Raw genomic sequence first — 12,452 nt, forward strand, 5'->3', positions numbered from 1 at the left:
CTCTGCACAAAATGTTTTAGAAGTAATACAGTCAAGCTTCATTGACTATTTAAGTGTCAGAAAACCATAACTTGGGGGGAAAAATATGGAGATTTCCTTACATAAAAAGATTGTGCCAGCCATTTTATACTGAGAATGCCTACACAAATAGATCTCTTGCAATTAAAGTTCCCTAGCATTTAATACCAAAACCATGTGCAAAATGCTAAGGCAATCCATTGCAAAGGAAATAGTTACATGGAATAACTTTCATGAGAAACACAAAAGACTGAACCTAATTTATTTTAGACCAGATAAACAATAACTGAAAGGACCTAACGAAATTATTCATACATAAGCACTAATGTCTGCAGGAGGGGCCAACAATCCCACAAGCTCAGCCTTCAGCCTCACAGGTAGTTTTAAATTGCCATATAATCTATAATTCACAGACTCAACTATTCAGTCTTCTTAAGAAACAGACCGGAAACAAAAACATGACTATAATTAACATTAGGATGGTTTCTGATCTTGAGAAAAATAATACAGAGCAAATGACAGAACATACACTGTAGTGGGAAAGCACACTTTAAATACAAACATCCACGACCACATTCTTCAAAGGATATACATATTAATGGCCAATTTAAACAGCTCTTTTCATGAATGTTACATTGAAATTGGAATGCTTATTCCTGATGAAATTTGTAGAAGACCAAACGATTGCCTGAACTGGATCCAGCAACAGAATAACGTGTTCTGTTATTTAAAAGTTATTCAAACAGATTAAAACAAAACAAAACAAAACAAAAAACTAAAGCATGCAACTTCAGCAGCTACCATCTTAAATTTTGCCTAGATATAACAAAATAACTAATTTGTATCCAAATTAAGATTTTTTTAAAATATTAAAACCAAATTGTTGCAGAGTGTCTTCAAAGACCAATATTACACTAGCATTTTTTAGAGAAAGGGAGGGGATATATCCTTATTAATAAATAATGGCTACTTGGAAGGAAATCTGGGCATCAAAATCAAACCAATACCAGGTATTAAAAAGCAAATTTAACATTCTTTCTCTATAATTTTAAGATATGGAAGGCGCTGGGGCTGAATTCACAATAGATCTACGATAATGTTAGCTGAAAACACCATTATCGTACCAGTAAGGCAAAACAGATTCTGGAGAGGAGGGTCTCATTGTTCTCGCCAAAGGGATTTCATGCTTGGGTTGCTGCCCCATTTTACTCCCTTACTTGATATTTTTTTTCCTCTTGGCAAAAGATCTCCTTGATGAAAGGAGGAGCAAACAAGAAATATATTCTGATTTCTCTAAATAGTAAGAAAACAAAACCAGAACAAAACCCCATCTGAAACAAGTTAAAATACGCTTAACTAGTGAGAAACACTTTTACTTCTTAAATAATGCCTTCATTTTCAGTTCTTCACTCCTTGTAAAAGCCTCACGAAATATTCTTTAGCTAGAGGAAGCCATATTGGCAATTATTCCTGTCACTTGTTCAAATAAAGTTCTGTTTTTTTTCTGGCTGCAATAGATATGATATATTTATATTTTTTTCCCTGCATGCTCTTTCCAACACAATTGCAAAGATCTCAGATTTCAGATATCGACCTGAAATATGGTTAAGCTCTCCTTTGAAAGTCCCATTTTAAATCCAGCTGTGCCAAGTGAAGTGAACACTGATGAAAAGTTCATATATATATGTATACAAATATGTATATATATTTAAAAAGACTGTTAATTATTTTAATGTAATCAAAATGTAGATGATCAGACTTTTGTTTTGCAAGATCTGTTTGTAAATGTTTGAAAGATGAGAACAAGATACACCGAGCATTCAGTACTTGAATAAAGAGATCCCTGGACAAAATGGGAAAAAAAATACTTACTTTCAAATCAGCATGGAGAGATTCGTTCTAAGCCAGTCACCACTTTTCATATACGGGACTACTTATTTAGAAATTGTTTGTATTATTTTAGTGCTGTAACACTGTGATCACATTGTATTACAAAATCGAGAACTCCTGCAACTTTCCGGTCAGCAAAAGAGCACAGACAGCCAGCCTCTTTGTAATTCTTTGTTTTATTGGAAAGAAACTCGAACAGAGCTGGCTACATTGTTTTATCTCAAGCTCTAAAACTTCCGATGCATGGTGCGGTTTATTTGTTTCATTCCACGCCGGCACCGCCGCGCTCTCCGCCGCCGATTCATCGAGTTTTGTAGCATTTTATGATCGAAACTTCCAAGCCGGAGCGGAGCGGGGCAAATCCCGGTGCTCCCGCAGGCGCTGCGGGTGCCTCGCCGGTATCGGGGAGCCGAACCGAACGGAACCGAACCGCCCCGCTGCCAGCCCCGGCAGCGGAACCAGCCGCCGGCACCGAGCCGCGGCCGCCTTCCCCAGCCGCCCGGGCGGGCTGGCGGTGCGCGCCCCGGGAAGGGCGGCGGGACCCCCGGGAGCGCCGCTCCTCGCCCGGCAGCGCCGATCGCTCCGGCGGCACCGAGCCGCCGCCGCCGCCCCCCGGGCCGCGGAGACCGCGCCGCTCCCGGGGCGAGCATCCCGCGGCTGCCGGTGCGAGCATTCCGCCGCTCCCGGTGCGGGCATCCCGCGGCGCCGGCCGCGCTCGCCGTGCTCGTAGGAAGCCGCGCACCGCCGCTCCTTTGTTCGCCGGCCCTCCCGGCACGGCCGCGGCGGGGCGGCCCCCGGAACCGGCACCTCTGCGGCGTGGCACCCACTTACCGCCTTACAAAGCCCCGGCCCGCCGCCGGGAGGGAAGGAGGGAGGGAGCGGGCGGCTCTCCCGTCCCGTCCCGGCCCTGCCCTGCCCCGGCCGGTGGCGCCGCGCCCCCCGCCCGTCTCGTCTGGTCGCGTCCCCCCGCCCGCCCCCGCCGCCGCCCCCGCCGCCGCTTTCGCGCCACGCGCCCCGGGGGCCGGCGCGGGAGCCAATGGGCGGCCGCGCCGCGGCGGCGGGCGGCGCTGGTAGGCGCAGGGCGCAGCCAATGGGAGGCGGCGCCGCCGCGCCGCTTTACTACGAGCGGCTATGGCCGCCCGCGGGGGCTGCGCGCCCCGGGGATGGCGGCGGGCGAGGGCGGGCAGGGGGACGGGCGGGCGGACGAGGCAGGGGGCGCGGCGCGGCCGGGCCGGGGGCCGGGCGGGTCAGCGCTGTGTCCGGTGCCGTCCCGTCGGCGCGGGTGTCCGCCCCGCAGCACCGGCGGCTCCGCGGCGGAGGCAGGGGCGGCGGCGGCCCCGCCGTCGTGGCGGCGGCCGCCCCGAGCCCGCGGGGAGCGCCCGCCGCCGCCGCGCCCCGCGCCGGCCGCCCGGTCCCCCGCTGCCCATCGCGCCCACGCGGGGAGCCTTCCGTGGGCGGCCGCGCTCCAAAAAAACCGCACACAACCAAAACCCGACCGAGCCCCCCAAAAAATAAATGCGGTGGGGAATATTGGGGCTGCGGGCGGTCCGACGTGCTACCCACCCACCGCGCGGCGAGCCCGGCGGAGCGGGGCGCTCCCCTCTCTGCCCCTCCCGCGCCCCCTGCCCGCCCCTGGCCGTGCGAGAGGGGGGGACGGACACGGCGGGGGCTCTCGGATCCTCACCCGGAGGTGGGGAGAAGCACATGGCTGAGTTTTAATTCTAAACGGCAGAATGTCGTAAAAGCCCTTGCTAATTAAAGATTGGCTGTGCTTCCTTGTGTGCAATATTTATGTAAGTATTTCAACTTCTTCTTGGCTTCTGCGGGCAATAAACACAAACAAATGAAACCCAGGAAAAAAAAAAATTTTTTTAATAGTGCCTTTTCTTCAGAGGTGAATCGAAAAATACATTAATATGTGGAAATGCTCAGTTGTGTGCTCACGCATTTGATTTGTAACTGCCAAGATAAATTACATCTCAAATTTTAAAGCTATATTCTCAATAACGTTAGCGTTTGGGAGTGTCCAACTGGTCTGAACTATATTCATCTGTGCAGGGAAGTGGAGATTTGTCAGGCAACATGAACCAATTTTTGTTGTTGAATTGCCTTTTTTGGCATTCAAGATTTGGAATTACTCTTGAAACCACTAACCAACCCACACTTCTTAACAAACAAAGCTATACATTATTTAGATTTACAGAAAATATTTCAGCTTATTAGCAAGAGGTTTTCAGAGTTTAAAAAAAAAAAAAAAAAAAAAAAAAAGAGGGAGGGATTGCTAATAAGTGAGGGGTTTTACCCCCCTCAACCATCTGATTACAAAGCGGTTTATGATGTTGTTGGACAACTGATGCATAGCATTATCATGAACATTCAATCTTCATTTTTTAAAGAAATCTTCTAACCAAACAGATTTTCAGACTAGAATATTAAATGAAATATATGCACCCTGTTTAGCAATTTAAGAGTAAATACCAGATAATGCTATAGACCAACCATGTAGAAATGAGCACATGCAGACTGCCTTATAGATGCAGTACAAATCAAATTTATAAAGAATGCAATTAATCTGCAGGAACAGTGACTAATTCCTTTCACAAGTTTAACTAAGAATTCAGCTGTTTGGAGGGGGCTGTTTCTAACTTAGATAAGCAATTATTTATTTTAAGCAGAGTATACAGCATGGGGTTACGAAACACAAATTCATTTAGGAAAGAATTACACGTGCAACATCAAAAAGTCATAAACAGGTTAAATCTCTAGGAACAAAAAAAAAAAAAAAAAAAAAAAAAAAAAAAAAAAAGAAAAAAAAACCCAACAAAACAACTCTCTATCCCCAAGATAATTATTTGCTAATTTTCTTCAAAATGGAAGTTGTGATTAAATTCTGATTAGTGAAACACTAAACACTCGATTTCCTCAATCACAACCTGACAATTAAAAGTTCATTAAAATAACCCTGAGATGAAACAATGGGTTGAAATTACAAATATTAGGGTTTTGGTCAGCCAACCGCTTGGATGCACACAACAAAAGGGCCGTGTTTCCAACTTACTGCAGCATTCCCCCGGCCCCTGACAATTTCACAATGGTCTGGGGCTCCAGCCTCATGGTGAGCCATGTCTCCTTGCATCATCATACCACCACAAGAGAAATCTTCAGCGGCTGACTCACCCCCTGAGCGCTGGGTACCACCACCACCATCGCCGAGCTGCGGCGGCCGCAGCGTGCGTAACAAAAGCCTGACCCCAGCACGGCTTCCAAGGAGATTTAAACCACCCCTCTTTAATTGTGTACTTATTAGAAGTTAGGCACAAAGCTAGGAAGCGTTCCTCTTTGCTGCAGATTTCCAGACGTACTACAGGACATGTGGAAATCCAGTCACTGCTCACTAATAAAAGTATTTAACCATTTTCCATGGATATACCTATTAAAACGTACCACAAGAAGCCTACCACGGAATAAATGAAACCTTCGGCTAAAGTGCGTTGAATTATTAAACAAAACCTACTAGATCGCTATATTAAACACAGTGCTGGCTTTCATTTCCGTATCCTTTCTTCATCTTCAGGCAACGTTTTGTTTGCACTGGAAAGGCTCCACACCCCCAAACCCCTCCCCCACAAGCCCACCATTGTATCTGTACGAATGTGGAGAATTATGAATGGTTCCTTAGACCGGGCAGGGGGAGGGGGGGAGGAAAAGAGGGGGGTCGCCAAATCCCTTTGTGTGCCGTTACCAGCCGAGGGCAACGGTGCCTTCGCGTTTCCCCCCACGCCGTCCACCATCGCCCAGATGGGCAGGGAGCGCGGCCCCCCGCCCCTCCCCGGGCCGGGCAGCTCCCTCGCCCCAGGACTCTCTTCTTCATCATCCCCCAACTCTCCTCCACCCCTTTGTCTTTTTTTTTTTTTTTTTTTTTCCCTCTCCCCCTCTTTCTCCTTTCCGTAAGACTCAGCGCAAGGGGCACGGCGAGTAATGCGGGATCATTACCATATGGGGCTCCTCCGGGGCTGGAGGGACCCCCCGCCCCCGCCCGCAGCCCCCCAGCACGCAGCCGCGGCGGCGCTGCGCGGGAGCGGATCCCGCTCTCTCCCCGGCCGCCTCCCCCCGCCACCGCACCCCCTCTTCTCCCTCTCCCTTTCCTCCTCCCCCCAACCCATACTGCCGGGGAGCGAGATCGCCCAGGCACGACCCCGATGAATAATCCCCACCGCCTGGCACGGCGGGGGAGGAGCGGGGCGGGGGGGCGGGCATTGCGGTGCCTTTTCCCCTCCCTCGCCGGGATCACACCCCGCTCACACGGGGGGAGGTGCGGCCGCCCAGCCGTTTTTGGGCGGAGGGGGCGCGCAGAGCGGACTCCCCCGGCGGAAGGGCAGAGGCGGCGCAGACCGGAGCCCACCCAACTCCGGTTTCCATTTCCCCCGCCCTCCGGCCCTCTCTAAACTTGTCCTGTCCTGTCCAGCCTACCCCCACCCCTCTCCCCGTCCTTCACCCCAACCATCCTCCTCCTCCTCCTCCGTGAGTGTGTGTGCGCCCCATCCACTCGCTAATTGAAGAGCTGGGATTCCTCACGTGAGAAGTTGATTTGTAGTTTGAACACGTGGCTCATTCAAAAAGCCGGAATATTCAAGTAATTTTTTTCTCTCTCTCCGTCCTTCCCTCCCCCTCCCCTTCTCTCTCTTTTTTTTTTTTTCCTTTTTTTTTTTTTTTTTTTTTTTAATACGGAGAGGCGGCGCCTGCATGCACGTAGTGTGACATTTTCATAGTCCGCCTGCTGCTGCCAAAGGGGCTTGGGGGCAAGACAAAAAAAGTAGTTTTTTTTTTCCCCTCCCCTCCTCCTTTTCCTCTTCTCAGCCCGCCATCCGCGGCCCCGGCGCTGGGTGTTTCCCCCGTGCCCCCCATGTGCCCGGGTAGCACGGCAGGCACTTAGGGCTCCCGTTTGGCCACGCTATTTTTTTTTCTCTTTTTTTTTTTTTTTTTTTTTTTTTTTTTTTTTTTTTACCCCTCGAGAGAGAGAGAGAGGGAGGGACACAAGCTGCAGATCTGATTTTTTTTTTTTCCCTCTCCCTGTCCTCTCTCTCTCTCTCTCTCTCTCTCTCGCTCTCTCCTTCCTCCATCGCATTTTGTTTTATTTCCCCCTTCCTCCCCACCTCCTCTCGCAAGACGAGGGTTGCAGCCCGCGGTGCGCGCCTCCCCGAGCCGCCAGGAAGATGAACAAGCTCTACATCGGCAACCTCGGCGAGAACGTCAGCCCTCTCGACCTGGAAAGTCTCTTTAAGGACTCCAAGATACCCTTCTCGGGCCAGTTCCTGGTGAAGACGGGGTACGCCTTCGTGGACTGCCCCGACGAGAGCTGGGCCATGAAGGCCATCGAGGCACTTTCAGGTGAGCGGCCCCTTCCACCACCCCCGCCCTCTCTCTCTCCCCCCGCAGCCTCGACGGCTCCCGCCGCCCGCGCTCTTCCGCGGCCGCGGAGCGGCTGCAGCGCCGGCCTGGGCCGCGCCGCGGGTCCGGGAGGTGCTGCGGGGCGCCGGGGGGGTCCCTGTTCCCCGGGCCCCCGGGCGAGGTGGGAATTGTTGTTTTCCGAGCGCGGCCGGAGCCGCCCGGCCTTCCCGTGCCGCCTTGGCGCGGGGCTTACGCGGCGGCGGCCCCCCGGGAGTGGCCGGGGAGGGGCGGGAGCCTGGGCCCGGGGACCCGCGGCGCGGCGGTTCCCATGTTTTTCCAAGCCCCACGGCCAGCCCTGCCCGGCCGGGGGCCCTGGCTGCATTGTGGGGGGGGGGGGGGGGGCGGTGAGTGCGGCGAGGCGGAGGCGGGCTGCGGGCGCGGAGCCCTGCGCGGGGCAGCGGCTGCACACACACACCCCCGGGCACAGCTGGGCTCCCCCGCGGCCCCTCCAGGGGCCGCCTCCCCCCAGAGCGGGCTGGGGCTCCCTCCGGCTGGGCTTAGGCCGCGGGGCTGGGGGCGAGCCGCCGAATTGCTCCAAACTTGGGAGGGGGGAGCCCTGCCTGCCCCCCCGCCCCGCGCTGCCCTGCTATTTATTTCGGTTTCTCTTCGCTGCTCTCACGCACCCATCACCGCCTCCAGCAGCGCCGGCTCCCGGCCCCGACATCCTGTTTTTGTGTGCTTAAAAAAAAAAAAAAAATTATTTTCGCGTGAAGCGGCTTTGCGGAGGTCTGCCGGGAGAGGCTGCCTCGGAGGAGATGGGCTCAGGTCTGCCGGGAGAGGCTGCCTCGGAGGATCTCCGCGCCTCCCTTCCCGCCCGCTTCCGCGCAGAAAACCGCCCGGAGTTGGCTGCGCGGGGGGCGGCGGAGCCCCCGCTGCCCTCCCCGAGCCGGGCCGAGCGCGGCTCCCGCACACGGCGTTCCGCGGGCTGCCGGCGGCTCGGGGCGGGGGAAGGGGCCCCGCCGAGGGCAGCGCGGCTCCCCCGCGGCCCCGGGCGCCTTCCCGGGCCGTGCCGCCGCGCCGCCGCTGCCCGATGAATGGGCTAACTAACGTGTTGCGCTCCTGTTTCCTGCCTCGCACCCCTGCGAGCCCGCTCCTGGAGACGGCGACGCACAGCCGCGCTCCAATATTTCCCCCTTTCTGTTTGTCTCGGCAGGTAAAGTGGAGCTGCACGGGAAACTCATAGAAGTTGAGCATTCGGTCCCGAAAAGACAAAGGTAATTTATTTTTATCCGCACGCCCCCCAGCCCCCCCCTTCCCCCCCCCCCCCGCACCGCCCCTTGCCCTTAGTTATCCAGTGAGAAGCAATTTGAAAAATGCTTAGGTTTGTGTTTCTCTTCCCTGTAGATAAATGGACCGCTTTCTTAAACCCACAGGCGTGCACTTGGTGCAGTCCGAGAGGTTTTATAGAATTACCCCACGTATTTCTAATGTAGTGTCTTGGCTAGGCAGCAGCGGTACTATTTAATTTATTTTTTCCAAAAAGGCACCTTTCTGTGCGAGAAGCAAGTCATTATGGTCTGATGGCAAATGATTGTGTAGATTTTAAAATTTAAAGTTCCGTGAGAAGAGTTAAAATCTGTGTGCTAGCAGGAAATGAAATGTGGTGTTGTGCACTGTATAACGGGCAAGCACGTGAGCTCTGCTTCAGCAACAAAAAGCACCTTGTAAATATCCTGGTGGTTATATTTTTTTGATCCTGCCATGTTGGAGTCTGCAGCATTTTACAGGCACATAGTAGAAGTCTCATCTGTATTTGAGAGGATTTTATCATCGCTATTTTGAGCTGGTCTATAGAAGCAGCAGGAGAAGGACTCCTTCCCAGTAAGCACAGGATTTATGCATCCTTAATTTCTAAACAATTTTTGCAAGGCAGTAATTTTGTTGGGCCTCATGTAAAGAAGCAATATTTGGAAAAAAGCAGTAGTATTTTTATGCTGCCTATAGCAATTCAGCCTGCTTCTTTCACAAATATTTATATGATAGAAACCCTGGCATGCACTAGAGAGTAAAAAAAAAAAAAATAGATCAAACTTTCCACGTGCTTGTTCCTGCACTCCATTATTCAATCTGGGAAGTATGTCTGTCTGTGAAACTTTATTATAAGGGGCTTCTACTATTTCAGGATTATTTTAAAAATTGCAATCTTTTTCAGATAGTTGATTGGAAAAGATGGTTTATCTGTCTCGATGGACATTGTGTCATGGTATTTTGAGAATTAGAAGTTTGATCATCTGCTTAGTGTTAAAAGAAAGCTTTACTTTCTCAAGTATGGAGGTTTTTTCTCCAGTTATGGGAAGGGAGAACCTAGACAAATCCATTGCATGTGTATCTTTATGGTTAGATTTATTTGATACTTTTCACTGAACATTAATATGGTGTATGTGCTCTTTCTCCTTTAGTATGCAATGCATATAGTTTTGAATTACAGTAGCCAACATTTCATATATTTTGTATAGAAAAATACTGCTGTAGATGGAATATACTTTTAGATTTAAGAAGAAAATTCCATGGGACATATAAAAATTGATGATTTTCTATTAGTCCAATAAATAAATTTACTGTTATGCTTATTAATCTTAAGATTGCACAAAGAGCATTCTACTTATGCTTTTGAAAAAGAATTAACTACACTTATATTAAGGTAAATTTTAAATCATTGGTGCTTCCCCAGCTTTTTTTTTTCTTTCTTAAATCATTGCTTAATGTGTTTTAAAAGCATTTTTCTGTTCTTTCAGCTGCCAGCTGAAATGGTGTAAAAGTCCATTCTCTGTACTGGGTACCGTGTCCTATTTGTGAATTAGCAATTATCAGAAACATTTATCTGTCTATAACTTGTTGAAAAGAATTCTGCACTGAACTTCAAGCACTTTTCTAGGCATGCATTGCCTACATATAGGCATATTGAAAAAATTGCAAGTGTAATTGTATCAGCATGCCCGTATTGCTTTTCCCAAAGCACTTATTTGTTAAAACACTGTTTCATCGTGTATTATCATGTTGGAATGTATTAGATATAGTTCAGATTTATACTACTGTTTAACAGAAAATTAAATTGAATTTCTCTTGACTGTACTTCCTTCCCCTTTGTTTCCACTCCTCCTCTCCCGAAATCCAATATAGAGAGCCACTTAAAATTCATTCAGTGGCCTCCATATGTAATAGTGACTCTCTTGTTCCTTTTATAGATGTCTAATTTTTTTTTGAGGGGTTTGGGGGGAGAGTGTCAAAAAGTTAGATTTTTTTTTTTCCTTGTTTTCCTAAACATTGCTTACTGGGAGCATATTTAGAGTTACTAGCTACATCTAAAAGCAGAGTTTACAAATGTTGAGTATTGTTGGTGAGAGTGGTTGAGGTGGTTTCTAAGCCACTTATTCGAGGTCCTTGTATCTTTTTTTGCACCAGGGGAGGGTGCAGGAGCAGCTGGGGTGTGGTGGGGGGTGTTGCTCGCCAGGCCCACCCAGAGTGTTTGCAGGCTGTAAGGCCGGGAAGCGCTTCCCAAAGAGCCCTGTGCTCTCCAGCGGGCGAGACACGGCTGGAGAAGTGACGCCATTTAAAAAAAAAAGAAAAAAAAAAAAGTGGATGTGTCAAGTCTGTCTTTCAGCATGAGTGTACGATTAATAGCTTGGTGAAATCATTACTTCATAAGAGCAAAAGTTTTGTAGCACAACGAAATTATTCGATACGTTGTATTGACCTCTGCTCCTTTGAGGCTGCTTCATGGGGACGCCTAGCTCCCCTCCTCGCTGCCTCCTTAAACATGATTTTTATGGGGGTTTCTGTTGGTTCATTTATTTTTTTTTAACCAGAGTGTGTACGTTATCACTCACAAAGGTGGTTTGTGGGTATCTCACTCCAGAGACAGCTGAGGTGCACAGGAGGAAAGGGTAAGGGTTTGGTAATCCATATCCTTGTCACATAAAGGAAGGTCAAGAGGTGGTGTCAGCTAGGGTTGCCATAAAGTTGAGCTGAATCTAGAAGACATGGAGTGTGCCTGGCTTGTTATTCAGGGCGAAATTCTTGGGCCCAGTAGTCACTGCATTCCAGCCCTTGCTGGATCTTCTGATTTGAAGTGGGCACACCCAGGTTTGCAAAATTGCCTTCCTACCTGCTGTGGAAGGAAGTAAGGAGAGAGCCTGTGTGTGGCTTTCTCCCTCCCCGCCACTTGCCTGGGAGTATTTAAAAAACAGACCAGGAGATACGCTGCGGTTGAAAAAAGAGCCCTGGTCAAGGTTTTCTTGGTGGAAGGGTGGGGAATTATTTTGGGGGAGGTGCAAAGCATTTAATAAGCTCAGGAGTAGATTCCTGACTTACTATAGAAATCTCAAGGGAATGCCAAAGGAATGCAGCATTTCTGCATTCAGACCCCTTGGTGTGGAAGAGGGCTATTGCAATATGTAAGGCTTTAGGTCACTTTATGCAAAAGTTAGGAGGCATTGTAATGATTTTGAGCTAGCCACGCTCTGGGGAAGGCAGGGCGCCCTTAGCCCCATCCCTGCTCGGATGGGTTTCCTCCTGGCAGAGCGGGAGGAGGACGGTGCCTGCCCATGGCGTACGTGGGGCTTGTGGTGCGAGGCTTTGGGCACTACCTCTCGGCAATCCAGGAGCAGCTGGCATCTCACAAGGCGATGTAGGCTGCAATCTGATTATTCAAATGGCCCTGATGTCACTTGTGCGTAATGAGGGGGGAGGGCAGGCGCTAACTCTGGGCACCTGGGATGTGCCTGGCGCAGCCTCCCGGCCTGGCTGCCCTGCCCAGGTGGGCTCCCCACCCACACCCGATCCACTCTGCTGCTCCTGGGGCCCTCAGGTACCTGAAATGCTCCCAAACACCTCAGCTGTGCTCATGATGATATGTTTTTCCAATTGGAAGGTTAATTATATTTTTTTCCCCCCACCTTGAGGGCTCTTTGTTGAGAAAATAAATTTGCTGTGTCTCTTCTGTGGGATCTGTTTGGGAAGAGAGCAGGAGGAGTGGGTAACAGAGCAGCACCCTGCAGGTAATGCTGCTCTTTGGGGGAGCACTGGCCTGCCAGCTGGGCTTCACTTCTGATGCTGAGGTGTCCAAAGGCTGATTTAAGCAAAACAAGCCCCAAGTC

General features: G+C 50.1%; 1 protein-coding gene across 1 annotated transcript in view; it reads left to right on the forward strand.

Annotated features, from left to right (window-relative positions):
* Positions 1 to 6,098: 6,098 nt before the first annotated feature.
* IGF2BP3 (insulin like growth factor 2 mRNA binding protein 3) overlaps positions 6,099 to 12,452 on the forward strand; it is a 108,934-nt gene continuing 102,580 nt past the window's right edge. Inside the window, exons 1-3 of the mRNA XM_079302318.1 lie at positions 6,099 to 6,541; positions 7,075 to 7,296; positions 8,510 to 8,570. Of these exons, the coding sequence (XP_079158444.1) occupies positions 7,122 to 7,296; positions 8,510 to 8,570 (236 nt within the window). The 5' untranslated portion in view covers positions 6,099 to 6,541; positions 7,075 to 7,121. The remainder of the gene's footprint in view (positions 6,542 to 7,074; positions 7,297 to 8,509; positions 8,571 to 12,452) is intronic.

Source organism: Erithacus rubecula, assembly GCF_903797595.1.
Source record: "Erithacus rubecula genome assembly, chromosome: 3".
In the NCBI taxonomy this organism is placed as follows: domain Eukaryota; kingdom Metazoa; phylum Chordata; class Aves; order Passeriformes; family Muscicapidae; genus Erithacus; species Erithacus rubecula.